Here is a 20,237-nt window from a genome sequence, read left to right on the forward strand (position 1 = left end):
CATATCCCTACTGCACTTTTGGGATTGAACAGGTAATAAAGTGAGTTACTTCTCACAATATGAAGGTTGTCTTTAACTTGTGCGAGCATAGTGTCAGACGAGATTAAGACTTTCACATTTTTCTTAATCTCTTACTCGGTTGTGTTTTATGGAAGGGTTCCAGCCGCAGGCAGTGCCGGGGATCCCCCTCAGAGCACGGCGCGTTCCTCAGCACGGAGCGGGGCCGGGGAATGCACTGCAGAGCATCGCGTTTGGCATTCCAAGATACAGCGAGACACACCAACTGCCCCTTGCCCTGGGAGAGAGAGAACCTGTCCCGTGGCACCAGCGAGCCAAGCTGGGACGCGGCGGGAACCGTGAGGGCGGGCAGGGACACGGGGGGTGGCGGACATTGCTGGGGCAGCACAGCCGTCCCGGGCCGGCCTCGGGCAAGGCAGGGGCGGGCAGACACGGACAGACACGGCCACACAGCCACACGCAACATGGCGGCAGCGCCAGCCCCGCGCCCCCTCCCACGGCGGCTCCGGACTCCGGCGGGGCCGGGGGCTGAGGGGGCGGGAAGGGCGCCAGGCCCCGCCCCTCGCGCGCGTGGCGGCCCCGCCCCCGGGCTGGGGCGGGGAGGGGGCGGGGCCGCACGCGACCGCGCCGCGTCACGCGCAGCCAACCGCAGGCGGCCGGCGGCGCTCGTGCTGGGCCCCGCCCCCGGGGGCGTGTCCGGCGGCGGGCGGGGGCGGAGCCCCCGGGGCGGGCGGGAGCGGCGGCGGCGGGAGCGGCGGCGGCGGCGGAGCCCGAGCCCCTCCCCGGGGGCGGGGCCGCCCGGGCCCGCGCGCTGCAGGCGCCGCCCCCCCTCCCCTGCCCTCCCCCTCCCCGCCGGCCCCTCAGTAACTTGGCCGCCTTTTATCGGGCGGGCGGCGAGGCGGGGAGTTTATTGGAGCCGGAGCCGCGGCGCGGCCGGGGCGGGCAGCGAGCTCGGCGGAGGGCGGGGGGCCCGGCGCGGCCCGGGACGATGCTGCGGCTGGTGTCGCTGAAGTTGGGGCGGCTGTACCGCTACGTGAAGCTGGCGGTGCTGGGCAGCCTGGCGGCGGCGCTGGTGCTGAACACGCACTCGCTGCTGGCCTCGCTGCAGCGCAACGAGCTGTCGGAGCGGCGCTTCCTGCAGCTCAATAAGTGCCCGGCCTGCTGGGGCACCAGCTGGTGCCGCAAGTTCCTCAACGGGCAGCTGCGGCTGGAGAGCTGGGGCCGCCTGCGCCTGCTGGACTTCTTCAACGTGAAGAACGTGTACTTCGCGCGGTACGGGGAGCCCCGCGAGGGCTCCCGCCGCGTCGTGCTGAAGCGCCTGGGCTCGGCGCAGGAGCTCGCCGACATCGACACCAAGATCTGCCGGCGCGCCACCGGCAGGGGCCGCTGCGACCTGCTGCAGGCGCTGCCCGCCACCGAGTTCGCCAGCCTGAACGGCGACGTGCGGCTGCTCACCCCCGGCGCCGTGGAGGGCTGGTCCGACCTGGTGCACTGCCCCTCGCAGCGCCTGCTCGACCGCCTGGTGCGCCGCTACGCCGAGACCAAGGACTCGGGCAGCTTCCTGCTGCGCAACCTGAAGGACTCGGAGCGCATGCAGCTGCTCATCACCCTCGCCTTCAACCCCGAGCCGCTGGTGCTGCAGGTAAGCGCGGCCGGCAGCGCCCGTCCCGGCGGGACCCTCGCCGGCATGCCCCTGCCTGCCCCTCGCCGTGTGTGCGAGGGCTCCCGGGCAGCCGGCCCCAGCCCCGCCGGGTCGCGGGGCTCTGTGCCCTGGCTGACTCTCCTGCCGAGGTGCCGGCAGGGCGGGAAGAGCAGAGGGTCCCCGGTCCCTGCCTCCGGCCAGGAGGCGTTTCTTTAGCTCACTCAGCCTTGATCAGCTCTCCTCCTTCTTTCTTCCCTCAAAGACTGCATGTTTTCCCGATTTGCCATCCTCCTCAGGGTTTTAGCTCCATCCCCATCCCCTGTGCCCTCGGGTACCGAGCGGCAGCCGCGGTCCCGCAGGAGCGTGCGGGGCAGTGCTGGAGGCTGGTACTGCTCCCCGCTGACTTGTGCCTTTGGCACAGTTCGGTGTCAGCGTGTTCCACAATTCCTGTATTCCCAGGCAGCTCTTGGGTGCCCGTGAGTCATTTCTTAGGGTCTAGTTTAAGAGGAGTGCATAAAGGCTTTGCTGCGATGCTGTTGAGCTTTCCTTGTCAGAATCTGATTCATGTGCTTTGTCATGTTCTTAATGTGAACTAAATATAGCTAGTGCTGGTAAAAATTAGAGATAGGTATTTGTAGCCTGAAAATAGACCCACAAATAAATGAGCAATGTTCTCTTCTCAGCGATTACATGTCCTGTAGTCTTTAATTAGGGGGGCGGTTCAGGGCACACACCTGAAATTTGTGCTTTAATATGTTATGTAAATTTTTAGGTAAAAAATGTGTAGGAAACTTCCATTCTGTGGCACCACGGGATTATTTTTATTCCATGTCTATTTAGATGGGGAGCTTTGCATTTTGGTTTTAAACGTTATCAGGGGAACTCCCAAGTGTGCCTTTAGCATGTACGTTTGGAATCGGAACTGTTTTGTCTAACTACTGAACTGTCCTTGCCTTTATCCAATGTATGATTAAAACAATATTTTGCAAATATGTTTTGAAAACATTACCTCATGATAACTATTAACATCTGCTGTTTCTCTAGTGAGAGGCCAAGAAATGCTTAAAAAGCAGTGCTGCAGGCTTTACCCTCCAGAAAGTTCGCCTACTGACTGATTTCTAGAAAATCAATTTATGAACTTAATTACAAGTATGTTTTTCAGTAGTATGCCTTCTGCCCTTCAGTCGCTCCATGTAGGGCTCTTTAGTTTTGTTTCTGAGGTGTTTTCAGTTTGCTTCTCAGCAGACTTGAGGGAACAGTAGGTCTCTCATTTTGCTGTGAAGTTCATCCTGAGCACAGAGAATGGAAACTCCACTTAAGCAAGAAAATCAAAACTGCTTTGCTCTGCTGAGTGTATTCGGAAATTCTTTGAGAAGTGATTTGTTTTGGCTGTGTTTCATACAACTTACTTTTCTGGTTTTGAACAGTGGTTCCAACATACTGAGTGTAGACCTCGATGGCCAGGGAACAGCTGTATTTCTTCATAATTCTTTACAGACAAAGGGTATGGTATACTTGTGGCATTTACTGTAATGGGCTGGGTCATAAATAGTGGGCAGAGGGTTGATTAGCAGCCTTCATTCCTCTCAACTTCTTGAACTGTAGATGAGTCCTGAGATTGTGGCGCAAATCTGTTGGAGAAAATCTTGGGTGGACTTGAGCACTGTGTTCGAGATGTACCTTAATAAGGGTGCAGCTGAGAGCAGAGCAGGTCACGTTTGTGGGAAGTGAGGCAGCCTTTAGCAGCTCAGAGCAAGGTAAAGCAAGTCTGTCACCTTTTAACAGATCAGAAGTGTTCCATAGAGTCTTGTAAATGCTCATGTTTAGGCACATCTTGGACAATATTTCTGAGGAGATTCAGGCCAGCTTTGTGTGCTTAAACATTCCTAGTGGTTTTGTTTCTCCAGAAGAGTGTTAATTAATTAATTAATTGGGTGGTTGAGATTTGAAGACCTTCCCTCAGTTAGGAATGACATATGTAAAATACGTGAATCTTTATGAACTCTTCCCATTCCACAGTACTCCAGGTTTAGTCTCCATCTCAGAAACATGTCAGGAGTAGGTAATTCTGTATTGTGCAGCTCTTGCAACAGCAACATGCCAGACACTGAGAGGTGGTTACTTTCTAGAATTGCTGACTACTGAGAAGGTTGGTTGTGTCTGTAAGTAACATTTGTAAAACATTTTATGGTGTAGTTTCTACAGTATGGATGAAGGCAGGTAGTGCTATAGGAATGAAACTTGTAAGCTTGATTTAAAAATCAGCTGTTTCCAGGAAAAGAAACCTACATGATGTTGTATAAAGAATCAAGATTTTAATTTAAAATAAAGCAATCAATAAATTGATCAATTTAACTTGTGCTGTCTGTCACCACAGGGCACAAGGAAAAATATTGCTTGTTTTTGCCTCAAGCCTTTCATGGAACACTACAGTGACTGAGCGCTGTTATTCATAACAGTTTTGGTTTAGAAATGGAGATAATGTCTAAACTCTTGGTGTACAGGGCATGCAAGTTCTGTGTTGCTTAACTGTGTTATAGACAAATCTAAATAGGCAATTTAGTAGGAATTCAAAGCTTGGTCTTTAATTTATAATAGAAAATTCACTGTAGTTGTCTACAAGAGCTAGCAATTTGTGGATTATGAGGCTTCTCATCAGAGCCTGGGATTTTAGCTTGAAGCTTGTGCAGAGTATGGATTATTCCTGAAGTGGTGTTGCTTGTGAGCTGCATTGTCACAAGTGATTTACAGCTTCTGCTGTGGGAGCTGTTCAGGCAGGGCTTTAACCCATAGCATGGTATTACTGTTCAGGGATTTGTATCAGAAGTATAACACTGCACAGTTTAGTATAGATTACATATTGTAATCTTAACTCGCCATTTGTATTTTCTGTAGCTTTCTTGTTAACCTTCTTTGTTCACACTTACTTATTGTGTAGGTGTACTCAAAGAAGAACTCAGCCCCTCTTGCCATTTTACTTTGTTAAGCAAATGGAATGACAGATGTAGTATTGTTCATGTACAGTTTGCGTATTTTTTCGGTATTAAAATACTAATTTTTCTTCTGTAGAATCTTGCAAAACTGCTCGCTAATTAAATCCTCTCACAATTTTAATCTGAATTCACTTTCGAACCAAATAACTTATATGCTAAAGATTTAACTTCTGATAGGTTTGGGGTTTTTTCACCTCTCCCCCCATAGTTGTTTTTTGCAATAAAGATGATTACTTTTTAGTAAAATAAGGTGGGATTTGTAATCAGAATGCTGCATCTAAACCAGTATTTCATATAGGCATGAACAGCTTATTGGGACAAAAGCAACAAAACTTGCTGCTATTTCAACTAATTCAATGATAAACAGAGTGTTTTAAATGGGAGTCACCTAGAGGGTGGGATCTGTGCATGGCATCCCATTTCTAACTGAATATGATGGTGGTGTGCATCAAGCACTTGCAAAGATAGGCTGGCTGAAGTTGCCTTAGGAAGAAATAGAAAAATTGTAAAAATAACTTAGAGACTGAGTGCAGTGTGACTGTTCACTCTTTGCAGAATTCATAGAACCGTTGTGGAAGTAAGCAGATTTATCCTTGTCCTGTGACTTTCTACAAACCACTCAGCTTCTAGTTTGTCTTGTAAAATAGATGTAATGGAGAAAGTTTTTGAAATATTTTCAGCAGTGATATCTGCTTAAATAGTGGATGTTATTCAACTTGATCAAGTAACTTGGTTAATTTTTATCTTCACTTGCAAGTTGGAACATAAACTTACTGTTAATAGAACTGAAAGGTGTGATATCTCATTTTTCAGAGTGCTCCTCTGATCCCTGTCAGCCTCCAGATTTCCTCTTTGGAGGCTGTGACAGTTTAGGATAACAGTTCCTGAGCTGCTGCTGTGGTGGTGCCACCGTAGCTGCTGTGCTGAGAGCCGTGGGGTGCAACCACGCAGTGTCTGACACGTTTTGCCAGTGGCAAAGTTTTATGTTTTGTGCTTAAACATGGAAAAACAACAATGCCCCAAATCCTCGTTCTTGCAGTTAGGAAAAGTGCAATGTGACTCAAGACTGCTGCAATAAGAAATTGTTTCTAGATAAGAAAGCTGTTTTTCAGTAAGGTGGTTGTATTTCTGCTAAGTTCTTATGCTTACCTGAAAAAACAGTTTACATCTGTACTGGCAAAACTGAAATACAGGATTTATAAATTGTTTTGACAAAAGTGCATCTAGAGCTGGTCTTGCAACCCTCAGGCATGCCTTTGTGTTGGCTGTGGTGTTGGTTTACACTATTGCCAGGGGCCATATGAAAATGTCAGTTGTTTGCTTTGGTTTTCGGTGTTGTGGTTTAACCCCAGCTGGGAACTCAGCCTCACACAGCTCCCTCCTCTCACATTGGGATGGGAGAGAGAATTGGGAGAGCAGAAGTGAGAAACCCTGTGGGTTGAGACCAAGACAGCTGAGTGAGGAAAGCAAAGCCAACCATGGGATTCATTCAGCAATTCCCATGGGCAGGCAGGTGCTCAGCCATTGCCAGGACAGCAGGGCTCCATCACATGGAATGAGTTGGGAAGACAAATGCTGTCCCTCTGGATGTGTCCCCCTGGCTTTTCCTTCCCCCAGCTGCACGTGCTGATCAGGATGCCATATGGAATGGAATATCCCTTGGATCAGCTGGGATCAGCTGTCCTGGCTGTGTCCCCTCCCAGCTTCTTTGGCACCCCCATTCCCCTGGCAGGTGGGTGTGGAGCAGAAACGACCTTGGCTCTGTGTAATCACTGCTCAGCAATAACTGAAACATCCCTGAATTATCAGTGCCATTTCCAGCACAGATCCCAAACACAGACCCATACCAGCTACCATGGGAGAAGTTAGACCAGCACACAAAGCAAACTTGAAATTTGCACACATACTTTTGCAATTAAAATAAAATGCTTGCATGTAATGAAGATTTTTTCAAACTCTAAAAGGAATCTGTCAGTTAAATCCAGAGTGCATTAATGCAACTTTGTCTTGAGCTGCAGCTTTTAACAACCTGTTTAAATGAACATTGTTCAAAGAATGATGGTGAACATTTGTGTCTTGTCTGTAAATTACAAGTCTCAAGGACGTTTATTTCTCTGACTCTAAGAGAAATGCCAATCTCTATGTGCCAAATAGCAGGATTTCTGCATTTTTAATAGACTGTAAATCTTTGCCCCTCCCTCAGATATGGTTTTAGCATTCTAAATGCTGAAGCTTAATGGCTTTATTTTTCTCACGACTTCTGATCATTCTTATTCCTTGTGGGGAAAGAGCAAAACAAACCCAACAGCTGTATCTCTGTTCCTAGTATAATTATTCTGCATGAACAGTCTGTTGCCACATAGCCTAAAATTCTTCTGGTTTCTCTGCATGTCATCATTGGGCTTTCTGTTTGGTTTTGTTATGGGAAGAGCAATAGTTGACATCTGGTAAACATATATTCAAACTTTAACTGATCAATTTGAAACAATTTCTTACACAGAATTCACTCCAAGTAGCAATTTAGCCAAATGCTCCACAAAATCTTTTTGCTGATCCATATGTAAGAAGTGAATGGGAAAATTCCTCTTTCCTTTTTGTTGTTTTGTACACACTCTTCTGATTAGAAGTTATTTTCTGCAGTTCTATTCTAAATACATTGACAGGATGTAGAATAACAAGTCAGTTTTAATACTTGGTACCCTTTTAACTTTTTCATTACTGAATTTGGTGTTTCTGTGTAATTCTGAAGCCATAAACCAAGTAGCAGATTTAAATTGGCTGTCTGCACTACCTGACATGTCCTTGGTTGGGCTTGTTTAATTTACAGTAATTTCACGATTATAAGCTGCACCATGTTGACTAAAATTTTGGTCCGAACCCAAAGTGCGGCTTATAATCAGGTGTGGCTTATATATGGACAAAGAACAAAAAGTTACTGTTTTAGTTTGGAGGACAGGTGTCTGCTGAGAAAGGCAGGAACTTCTCTTTGAAATGGAGAATGTAAACCCCCTCTCTCCAAATTATAATAATTTTGAAATCAAGGGGCTCTCAGGCAAAGATATGGAAATTAGGAATAACAGTTCTTTTCTAGGGAAATCAAAATAGAAATACAGCACTACAAAGAAACAAACCCCAAACTCTGACAAAGTCAGAGTACAGCCTGACACCCTGTCAGGCAGGGTGTTGGCAGCAGTCCCATTCCATGGTGGCTGCATCCTCCTGCAGTGACAGATGTGGCTCAGTTGGAGCAGTGCTCCTGTACAAGGTGCAGTTTCCGTCCAGAACTCCAGTGGTGATGTGGAGAAATCCGGTTTTCCTCTGGAGTCCAGTGGAGAAAGGGGCTCCCTTAGTGTCCCAAAACCTCTGTTTTTATCTTGGTAAGAAATGTTGGGCTCTTCCCCCTGGCTGGAGCAACTCCCAATGGGATGCAGTAATTTTATCAGTCCCACAGTGGGACTCAATGGCCATGAGGAGAAAATGACTCTCTGGAGGAAGGATGGGTTGTGAAAAGATAAAGAACAATGCCCTGCCTGGTTTCAATGGATGGCCCATTAGCAGAATATCTGCCGTTGAGATAAGGATCACTGCCCCCACCCTCAACAGATGGTCATAGAACAGATACCTTTTATCACACTCTGTATTGTAATGTGTGGCTTATAATCAGGTGCAGCTTATGTATGGACAAAGAATGAAAAGTTGCAGGCACCCGGAAGTGCGGCTTATACTCAGTGCGGCTTATACTCGTGAAATTTCTGTAAGTCCTGGCTCATACAGGTACTAGGATTTTAATAGACTGAATTTCCATTGTGAACCTTTTCAAAAGGAACAAAAAATTGTTCTTAGTTGAAATCAAATTGAGTGGCCTCATGTTACAAGAATGTTCCCCTGATGTGGTTGGATTGAAAACTGAAAAATCATTTTCTTCAGTGACATGTGACTGTACATATTAGACCAGAACTGGCTTGTACTTGTCATGTTAACTGTCATGTTTAATTATGTTCCTTAAGTTATCAAAACTATTTTCATCCTTCTTTCTTAGTGAAGGTTCCCTAGAGTGAAAATACGTAGGGTGAATTACAAGGGATATTTTAACATAGTCTAGAAATTCTTGAAGTTATTTTGGAGTGTATATTATGATGAATGGCTGTTTGAATTTAAAGGCTGCTGGGAAGTCACTCTACAGACTTAAACAGAAATTCTCTTGAGAAATTCTCACTCTTGCAGTTTTCAGTAGCAGAAAAAAGTTTGTTACCCCACATTAGAAACCTTGCAATATCAATATTGTTCTGCTGTGTCAGATATATAGGGGGAGTTGTGTTTTGCTTCCCTGAATTCAGTAATTGAGGCTTTATTTTAGCCTTCAGTTTTGCAAAGTAACTTTAAAAATAAGGCCATCTCTGCTACGACTCCTTTATAGTGACATATTCCAGGCTCATTACTGATGAGAAGTAAATACACAGTGATTATTTTCCTCTGTTGCAAATGTAATCTGAAAAAAAACTTTTATGAACTACAAACCAATTTGAACAGGTGGCAACCAATAATGACATTAAATTTGCTTTACTGTGGCTTTTGAGTATAAGCATTATTCATTAATTTATTTGGAAAAGAGGTGTATCTCTGCTGAGATGGTGAAATACAACTTTTGCAGCTGAAGTTTCATCTTAACAACTGAGTATTTGGAGTTTTGTGTAGTTTTGTTCTGTAGTGTGTCAATTAAGCCTGGTGTGAACTTCTTGTTGGCATGAATTCTATGTAGTTACTGGTTGAAATGTAGTCAAACTCGAACAGAAGTCAAATAAATCAAAAACATAGTTTCAGTGGGAACACCAGTATCTGCAGTACTCAATGAAATCCACTGTTCATGCTCTGTGTGTAGGCTATATATGTATAATTTCTGTGGGAGTTCTAGGTAAATGTCAAATGGTGTGGCATATAGTTGAGAATTACATGGTTTTCATTGTACTCACTAGCATCCAAAAAACCATTTGAGTATGTATTTTCCAGAATGCAGATCAATTCCTGACAAAAGGAGGCATCTCTTCTGACTGTGCTTTGTAAGTCCTTGGATCTGAAAAATGTCATTGTAAAATCTGCTCTCCAGCTCTTCCTGCTTCCAGAGCTTTGCTTATTTGCCTTGGTGACTGCTTTTGTTTACACTGCAGAATTAGCAGTACTCAGAGAGAACTAATTTTCCTTTTGAGGAAGAACATGTTATTAGAGTTCTCCTTGCCCTGTCCATTTGTGCCTGGGCAGATGCATTCAGCAGGATGATTTAGTGAAGGTGGCAGGGAGAGGATCACCTTGCCATGAAGTTTGCCAGGGTCTTACAGAGACAAGTCCCCCCTCTGTGTGGTTTTTTTTTTTTAAATTTCATCAGATATAAGATGTAGCTCTTTGTTTGGGCCGGCTTTGGGGTGTTTTTTCTGAGCTGGAACTCACTTTATGCAAACATTGGAGGTGACAAATAGAGCATCTTCTGGAGTAGTTTTGAGAATGAAAAGCACGGTTTTTAGTGGTACAGTAGTACAAAAATGTCAGTTGTTACTTAAATTGATTTGGCTTTTTTGGTCTTGAATGAGGATGAATTATATGCTTCATTATGATAAACTAATATTCTTTTAAGTGTTTAATTCAAAGGGGATTTGTGTTACTGCAGAACACAATAGGCCTTATCAGCTTCAAGCTGGTGAGTCTTCACTGCCTGATCTAATTCACACTCTGAACAAAACGCACTGGCACATTTGTGTATCTTCTCAGGTTTAGACAGATGGAAGTGAGGGAGACAAATGCACTGATAGTGTGTTTTGTGCTTCAATGAAGTGATAAATCTGCTTTGTTAATTCTTAATATTTTTTTCTGAGACTACAGTGTATTTTTTTAAAGGCATAAATGCAGTATTATTCTTTCAGGAACAGCATGTCCATTGTCCCTTTGACAGGGTTTGTTTGGGTTTTTAAGCCTTGCTTAGAGAGATATCTTGGAGCTGCACTAATTAGAGCAAGCAGAATATGTTTTGGGGTGTGTCATTGAGAATGGAGGTAGCAGAAGTTTTTGGCATCATTACTGTTTTCTATCTTTCTCTTAGAAGATTATACATATTTCTATGAATACTGAAAGACAACAACATTAATGAGGGGAACCTTACTAAGCCATCTGTTTTTAGATTTTCATATGCGTTACTGATTTTAAAACACTTTACGAAGTTTAATTGTCTGTGGTTTCCATGGCACTTGTGTGTATGTTCACAGATGAAATGTGAGTGGGTGCATCAGAATCAGATTCTTTTGTCAAACAGCTGTTTCTGGTTTTGAGCAAGAGCTTAGTTTCTTGCCTTGATTGTCAAATGCAGGTTTTTAAGCCCGCAAATAGCATATTCAAGTACAAAATCATCCAATTAAATATGCAGACTACTAAAATAAAACCTAAAATAAAGCTATGTATTATTCCCCAGAAATCAGATTTTTGACAGTGATCTAAGAAGCTTTTTGTTTCTAAATGCAACTTGTTAATGGAAAACGTATTTATTAAGAATATAAATTTGTTTTCATTTCTTAGTGCCTTTCAAACTTTTAATACATGAACCCAAAAATCCTGGTCAAGTTAGGTGCAGTTTCCTCTTAGAAAGCAGCTTCCAAAATAGAATGGTACAAAAAGTTACAAACCGCTGCTTGCAAAGACAAGAGATCTGCACTTCAATTAATATTCTTGTCAAATTCACCAAGTGAATATAAAACCTACTGAATGAGGCACTTGTACATATTTTTATCCCCTCCTTCCGCTACTGACTTGGGTAATGAAGTGTAGATGTGGCTGTTACATGCCAGTTGGAAGGGAGCCAAAGCAGAGATGTTGTTTGTACATGTGCAGATGTTGGCAGGATTCCCTGCTCTCCTGTTGTCAAAAGATGTTTTTATTGCCACAGTGTTGTAAATATATCTGGTGCAGCATGGCATGCAGCTATTCTACTGGTAACAGGAAGGTGTGCGCTTCCGAATAAACCAAACTGCTCCTGGAATTTCTTGTCTGGAATGAAATTCAGTGTACACAGTGCAGGAAGCATAATAGATGTGTTTGGAAAAATCAGTGACTAAATGATCATTGAAAATCAGTTTAATGCATTACATAAATCCCTGCTGCTGCTGGAAAGGGGAAGTCCTCTTAGCTCCTCCTCTCTTCTGCACCCAGCTGTCGAGGCCTTCTCTTTTCCTCTCAGCAGTACATCCTAACAGGGGGTGCTGATGTGGTGTGGATCAAGCTCTGATCCAAGGGAGCACCAGCCCAGCAAGTACCAGCCCTGCTTTCCTAATGATGTGCAGGGGGTTGAAATGAGTGTGCTTGGTGGGTTGGGAGGGAGGGAGGGACACCCTTGCTTCCTATGGCTGCATGTCCTTTGCCAGGTTCAACTGTTCGTGGTTGAATTAGGGTTTGAAAAGGGAGGCAAAGTCATCAGCAGGGCAGGATTGGAACATAGTGAAGGAGAACTGTGGAAAGGAAGTGGAGTGGTCCAAAGTAATATTTAATTAAAAATATTTAAGCCTCATGGAGTGCTGATAAAATCCAGCAATGTGAAAATGTCATGCACAGTTGGTGAAATTAGTTAAGTGTGTGTTTATCAGGAAATGTAGTCAGATAACTTTTCTCCAATTGAAAGACGTTTATATGATGTAGGTCAAACAATTTCATTTGATGGACAACAGCTATTTTCTTCTTGTTTTGTTTTGATCCAGGACTGCATACAGTCACGATAAATGCACATGAAATACCTCTTTGGTGACATTCATTGATGCCACAACCATGTTTTTATAATATAGTCTGTTCAGAATAAGTAGGGAATAGTGAATTAGCACATACTTCAGTTGTTGGAAGGTTGTTAACTGCAAAACAAGAGAAAAAACCACCCCTCAAGCCCTCTTAACTGTGGAATGTGACATTTGACTTGACCTGAACTGGTGGCTGTACTTCTGCCTTCATTAATTGCCCTGAATCCTACAGGTAAATAAACCTGGAGGCTGGATAATGTCTTCCCATTGCATGGTACATTTATTACTGAGAGAGATTTAGTTCTGCTGAGTTATGTGATGTCACAGCTTGACACTTGCTCTCAAACCTGTCAAATTAGTTTGTATTATCCTCAGGATTTATCACAACCTGTTTTGCTTCTGTGAGTAGATCATGTGATAAAAATAGAGTTGAAGTTCAGACATGCAGACATGTAAAAAAATTTGAACCTCTTATGTTCTTATGGTTCTGATGTCCTTTTGCCCAGCCAAGGTTATTCTTTGTAATTGTAGATATGGTTACTTGTCTTCTAAGGTTTGCCACCTTAGAGAGCAGCTTCATGGCTTTTGCCATAAAAATGGCAAACATTGTCAATTATGGATATTAATTATGATTTTAGTTTCTTTAGTTTCTACAGACAATGTTGGTTATGTTAGGCACATCTTCCCTGCATGGCCTTGTAGTTCAGACCTGTTCTGCATGGTGTTTCCTTCAGTCTCTTTCCCCAATTGACAGCAAATGTTTTCTGCCATCGGGGGTTCCAGAAGGTGTAAACCTTTCATTGATCCTGAAACCCACCATGCTGTTCACCCCAGCTGTGGTAAAACCTTTGCTATGTTCTTACTGCAGAATTGATCATGAGCGGTGTCTGGTGACACCACAGCGAGGCAGAACAGGAGGAAGGAGCATGGGCACGTGGTGGTATCTCCCAATAGTTAAAATTGGTGTACATCATATTCTATAAATTTGGGTTTCTTAAATGAGTGCTTTTGTAGTTTCTTCCTGTTGCATTCCTCCATAGTTTGGAGGGTAGCTTTTACGTGCTTGTCTGTTCATATTGAAGTCGTAGGGCACATCCAGCAGAACTGAACTGGGAAAACCATGCTGGTGCGTTGTGGCTTGTTTTGTAATTGCTTGCAGCTTCTATTCAGTCTCTTATGTTAACCTCCAAGAAAGGAAGCTAACATAAGAAAGGATTTTCTTTTTCCCAAGAAAGGTACTGTTGGAGACAGATTTTATTGTTGATAAAAGTGTTATGTGACTGTGTGTAATAAACACACCGTATATATGTAGCAATTAATCAAGAGACTGTGAAGGTACACTAGAAAATTAAGAAACCTCAAAGGAATCCCATCAACTGGGAAAATGGAAGGGGTGGTGGTGAGGAGGAGGACATGCCACTTTGTAGAGGTTTTTTTTTTAGGTTATTAAATGAACTGGTTTTAATTAAAAGATCAAATGCAAAAATACTTGGGGAAATATACTTGCATTACTACAACAGATGTGTAATTAAACACCAAGAGAAAAAGATGGTTGGTGAAATTGTGTGTGTAAATATATGTGAGTGTGTGTGTATAGATGGCTATAGCTATAAGCATATAAGCTAGATATGGGTTGTGATTTGTTTCAGTCATCCAATTTTTTCCCTGCATTAGTCCAGCAAGGCCTCTTGGTCACATAAATGCATTTTGTATCATTTTTCCTTTCCCCTCAAAACTTAGAAATACATGGATTATTGTGTTGGATATTTGCAGTTTTCTCTTCTTAGTTTTATTGAAAAACCTTTTAAAACATAAGCTGTTTTGTATTAAATAACAATTTAAATTTTTTTTATATGCAGAGTTTTCCCTCTGATGAGGGTTGGCCATTTGCAAAGTATTTGGGAGCATGTGGAAGAATGGTGGCTGTCAACTATGTTGGAGAAGAGCTGTGGAGTTACTTCAATGCACCATGGGAGAAACGAGTGGATCTGGCCTGGCAATTGATGGAAATAGCTGAGCAGCTGACAAATAATGACTTTGAATTTGCACTCTACCTCCTTGATGTCAGCTTCGACAACTTTGCAGTGGGACCAAGAGATGGGAAGGTTATCATTGTAGACGCAGAAAACGTTCTGGTAGCAGACAAAAGGCTGATCAGACAGAGTAAGTGTCTTCTTTCACTCCCCTCACCCTGTGTGGCTCACTTCTTTCTCTGCAATATTTGAAGTATGTGTGATTAGTCAATGCATTTTCTTTTGCTTTACAACTAGACTACTAATTAACGAAGGAATTAACTTTCTTCTGCAATTAGACTACTAATTAGCTTGACCAATTTGTCAATTTTATGAACTGTTTAAGTACTGTAAACCTGCATAAAGGAAGAGGTGGGGGTGGGAAGAGAGGCTGTTGGCTCAGAAGAGAGGAAGAGAGTGTGTTTGGAGAAGTGGATGGACAGACACATTAGCAGCCTGACTGTCTTGACCACCTTAGCTAAGAGAGAGAGGGGTTTTTTATCTCTTCCAGATACCTATGTAACAACGGAAGTAGTGGAATTCTACTTTCTGTGAATGGCAAACAGTGTTAGTGCCTGCTTTGCCTTAGTCCCATGGGCTGACTTTGCTTCCCGTTGGTTCTCTGTAATAATGGAACCAAAGGAATGGGTAATTCTAATGCTGTTTACAAATTCATTTTTTTCCTGTCAGTTGTAAAAGCTCAAAGCAGTGGCAGCAGGAGAGGTGTTTGACAAAGTGGCATCACGTAGGTTTATATTCTTTTTGAGCTTATAAAGAAAACTTAGAGACCTAAGGGCTGGAGACATTCATCATGATACTCTGGATTCTGCAGAAATTCATGGCAATAGCCCAAGTGATTCCAGTTTGCTTTGGGTGAAGGGATTTTTCTAAGCTTTGCAAATAGACTTCATGTATTGTGCTGCAGAATTAACTTTTAGACTGTGTTTTTCTGTCCACGCACTTTTCTACAAGAATGTGTGTTTTAGGGTTGTTTGGTTGGGTTTTTAAAATTAGATTTATTATGTTCTCAAGCAGCTTAGATTAAAACTATATGAGCCTGCCAAGGAAACCTTTTAATATATTGAATATTCAGTACATTTACTGTAGAACCCTTTCTGCTCCGCTCCATTCCTTTCTCTTCTGTTCCTTTCCCTCCCTATTAAAATAATATTACTGAAAGCTTTTATTGTTGGAGCATGTCTGAATTGCTCAGGCAGAAAGAAGTCCAGATGAGCTCTGAAAATGTTGATATGTATGTGGAATAAGAACAAGTAGGTCCTTGCAGAACGTGAATGCTGCAAGTGTCACATCTGTTGTCCCAACAGGACAAAAAAGAAAACAGGGTTTTGGTGTGATTTATGATGTAACAATGAAGAAAACAAAAGAGGACATGAGAAAATTCTTCGTCTTTGTATAAAACTGTGCTGTGGTTGACATCTAATACTGATTTCATGGATCTTTTGGGAATTTCCATTGGACAGTCTCTGTCCAGAGTGATCAATATACCTGTTTAGATATTTCAATATGTACCTTCTGTCCAGTTGCACTGTACACTAATGCCTAATTGTACTCTATGTGGGATGTCTCATTTGAGTTTGCTGAAGCCCATTTTCCCCGTTCTCCTTTGCTGGCTTTTTTTTCCACATTGAGTTTGCTGTTAATTCTACAGATCTTATATCATGTTTTTTATTGTTTTAGCTGTCATCCTTCAGTACTCTTTTTTTTCCCTAAACTGTCTCAGTGTGCTGTGAATGAGAAGACCAGTAGTCAGCTCAGAGACTAGCAAAGATTAGTTTTTCTTTGTACCTCACACTGCTAAGAGAGATCTGCAAAACTGGGACTGCATGATAAGGACCTCTTCTCCAACTGGCAGTAGTCTGGAATCTTAAGCTGAAAGTTTTCTGACAAAAAGCAGTAAGAACTCAGGAGAGCTCCCACTTAGTAACCTTTTAACTGTTATTACTGCATGAGGTATTCTATGTAAATCAGGTTTTAAAGAAAGCTGTGACAAGGAGAAGGGTTTGTACATGTGCCTAAATGCCATTTGCCTTGTTGAATTTTACTTTTTTCAAAAATTGTAAGTAGTGTATCTGCTTTTTTATATTCTTTCTGGTTACTGCCATGTCGAAAGTAAGAAGATAAAGTTTCAGAAGTTTAGAGCAATTACTTTGCAGTGTTGTTTTAGTCTTTGGTAGACCACTTGCCAGCAGTAGTTTCCAGGGCAACTGGAGAACCCAAATCTATGTTGCTAAAATAAATCATGTTGCTTGTTTGTTTTTCTCTCTGAGCTTTGGCTCTGGATTGTTCTCTTGTACTTGCTCATGCTGCATATTTTCCTCTGGGTATGTGTAAATGTAGATTTCATGTGTTTACTGTGCTGCTTTTTTTCTTGCCCTTTCTTTGCTATCTATTTTGCTCTTTCTTTCCCTTATTTTTTGATTAGCCAGGACCATTTCAGCAGAAGGATGTATCAGACTGTCAGATGCAGTTTTAGTCTCAAACATTTCTGAGTTTATCTAAACAAAACTGGTTTGTAGTTTAAATATTACCAGTTTGCTGTGTGTTGAACTTCTGATTGTGTTCAGACACACGTATGCTCTTGCCTCCCCTCTCTCACTTGTTTTACTGTCTCCTTGTATTCCACAGATAAACCTGAGAACTGGGATGTGTGGTATGAGAGCAAGTTTGATGACTGTGATAAAGAAGCTTGTCTGTCCTTCTCGAAGGAGATTCTTTGTGCTCGTGTCACTGTGGACCACAACTATTACGCCGTGTGTCAGAACCTTTTGTCCAGACACGCCACGTGGCGGGGCACCTCGGGGGGGCTGCTGCACGACCCCCCAGCTGAGATTGCCAAAGAGGGGCGCCTGGAGGCCCTGCTGGATGAGTGTGCCAACCCAAAGAAGAGATACGGTCGATTCCAGGCCGCCAAGGAACTCCGGGAATACCTCGCACAGCTCAGTAACAACGTGAGGTAGTCCACAGTGAAATTCTTTGGCAACACTGGCTGAAACACTATTGCAAAGACACATAGAAAACAAAGTTTTGGACTCCTGTGTTAAAAAGAGAGAATAAAAATCCCTAGTTTATCAGTTTTCTTAATACTGTAAAAATAGAATTTTATGGTGTTATAATGTTCCTTTGCAAACAAACAAGGTACTTACTGAATTAAAACTTGAGCTACTATTGACTGGCCTCCCTAACTGTTTAAAAGGGAGTAGGTCACAAAAGACTGTGATAGCTTAATTGACAGCTTGTGTGTCAAAGGGTACTTTACATAAAACTGCATTAGTGTCACAGTTTTGTGAAACTGATGTTCTTACTTGGAAAGTCAAGTTAGACTGGTGGCCTGTTTTAAAGGCCTTTTTTCTGACATCATTGTCTCATTTTTGTGTTTGTTTAAACACCTTGAAGTGGCATTTACATCCGGGTATCTAGCTGTCTGCATTGTTTCAAACTGAACAGGCTTTCATGTTAGTGCTGTGCAGAACATTCCTACTGTGAGTGCAGGATTCCTGAGTTTACTGTCTGACTTTAGAGGGTTTTACACTGTATTTAATTATGCTTAGACATTGTGGTTTGTTTTTTTTTTAAGATCATCATAAGCTCAAATCTCACTTGAACTAACATTAATTTCATGTCTTCTGTGGTTCTGCCATTGGAAATATCACTTAATGTAACTATTGTACAAAACTTACCCTTCGTGCCAGTATATACACATGGCTGTTTAACAGGAAATCGTGGTATGAACAAGCTCTTATTTTTAGAAGAGGTAATTTGAAAATTGGAAAGACACTACAATAAAAAGATCTGTGTTAATTTAAATTGGGGATAAAAGATTGACAAAACTAAAAAATCACTAGTCTGGTGTAGTTTAAGCCAAAGAAAATGGTTTTGTTTATTAGTTTTTGAACATATAATAAACAAAGAATGCTGAATTGTAGTGAAGCTAATAATATTCAAAATTCAGATTTTGATGGTCCTTGGTTACTTTCTGAAGAACTTCTAAAACTGTGTACTCATGCTAGAGAAAATCCTAATTTGAATAATAATGTCAAGGATGTTTTACATCCTTCCCAAGTGTTGAATGGAATTTTCTGAATATTCATCTTTGGGTTTACCAGTAAGCTGTACTCACTCTCGGTACCTTTTCTTGAACTAAATTTGACTATTTCCAGTACAGTTGAAATTGATTTGTTGAGGTTTGTGTAAATATGGAGTTGTTCTCATAAATCAGTTTTTGTATAAAAGCCTCAGTTACTGCTACAAGAACTCACTTGAAAGCTTGCTCCTTAGTTTTTGGTTTTGCCTTTTGTTTTTTACAACTACCATGCTTCATTTTCCTGAAATCCTGCTCATGCAAAGATACTCTTAGGAAATGTGTGCATATTACTTCTAGTAACAGTATGAAGGAGACTAATATTTCTTAAATGCGTGTATAAAACACTATTTTGTACAAGCTAAACTGAATTCTGAGCAAGGTAATGGGTGCTACTTCCAAGAGCAGAGCTGCTCTGCCTCCTTTTCTACATTGAAGCCTGATGGAAATTGTTCTGCAAGTGAGGAAAAGGGCAAATTCACTGGCTTGCCCTCTTCACTCAAAGCTCAGAGTGGAGCCACACAGAGATGCAGAATGCTCTTTGATTTCTTAGGTCTCTGTATTTTGAGGACACAGTTTAATGGTGACCGTGGTGGTGGTGGTAGGTTGCTGGTTGGACTTCATGATCTTAAAGGTCTTTTCCAACTTTAAAGATTCTATGATTAAGGATATTTTAGAATTGGAAATTCTCACTCTTAGTCATCATTGCCTCATGTTGTCTTAATTTGTTCCCAGTCCCTTGTCTTGTTTTCTGAAGTTGGAATGCCCAGTGCAACTTTTAATATTAATTTCTCTCCTCACTTGAACAGTTTTATGCGCTTGTTCTGGTACAAGCTTTTGGAGAAGGTTCGTGTTACTTTTCTTCATAAAATCCACTTATTTGAAGAAAACAGACTAACCCTCAGAGTAGGTACTACTGATGCCTTAAGTTTTAGCTTTCATATTTTCCAGGTTCTGTACTGCATTAGTATGTAACTCTGAACTTCATATGAAGTGTCAGCAAGTTCTCTTCACAGTTTAGTTAGACAAAACAATCCTTTTCCAGCCTGAGAACCAAGGACACCCTTGCAGCTTGGGGCCCAAAAAGTGGAAATAACAGTGAACTGAGGAGAGCAATCTGGGAGGATGGGACTGCATAACCTGAAGCTGTAATTGGACAATTAACCCCAATATGTCAAAGGACCAAAACTTGTAAAAGTGTGAAAACTCCTGACTCACTGTCCATCTTGGGTGTAGCCACAGCCAGGCTCTTGTACTGCCCCAGGTGTATCCTTTGAAGGTGTTTTTAATAAATACCTACTTTATTCCTTTAACATTTTCTAGCCTCTGTTCCAGACAGCCTCTCAAGGCATCACTACCACCCTACCATAAAAGCCTTGACTTACCACTACAGTTGATTTTTAAACATCTGCCACATTTCTCAAAGAAAGAGTGGACTATGATTGTTCAAGTTGTGAAAGAAATAAACACTGCCAGTTTTGGTTGCTACTTGAGACAGTTCTGTAACTGTCAGAATGTTCTCTTAGATTTTGTTTGGGGTTTAGTCCTTCCAGAAGCAAGCTACTAAAGCTGCTTGTGAAAGGAACTTGGAAGTTAAAGGAAACCCCAAAACCCCCCACTACAACAAAAACACTACAGGGAAAACATTGTGGAGAGCAATAAATCTTGTTCCATTTGCACCTGTCAGATATTTATTGTACAATAACAATT

General features: G+C 42.3%; 1 protein-coding gene across 1 annotated transcript; it reads left to right on the forward strand.

Annotated features, from left to right (window-relative positions):
• The first annotated feature begins 966 nt into the window (after window positions 1–966).
• DIPK2A (divergent protein kinase domain 2A) lies at window positions 967–18,410 on the forward strand. The gene is made up of 3 exons (XM_033069147.1): window positions 967–1,660; window positions 14,276–14,579; window positions 17,075–18,410. Exons 1-3 carry the CDS (start codon window positions 1,007–1,009, stop codon window positions 17,404–17,406), a joined length of 1,290 nt encoding a protein of 429 aa, XP_032925038.1. The 5' UTR covers window positions 967–1,006; the 3' UTR covers window positions 17,407–18,410.
• The last annotated feature ends 1,827 nt before the right edge of the window (window positions 18,411–20,237 follow it).

The sequence above is a fragment of the Catharus ustulatus genome, chromosome 10 (genome assembly GCF_009819885.2).
Source record: "Catharus ustulatus isolate bCatUst1 chromosome 10, bCatUst1.pri.v2, whole genome shotgun sequence".
Lineage (NCBI taxonomy): Eukaryota > Metazoa > Chordata > Aves > Passeriformes > Turdidae > Catharus > Catharus ustulatus.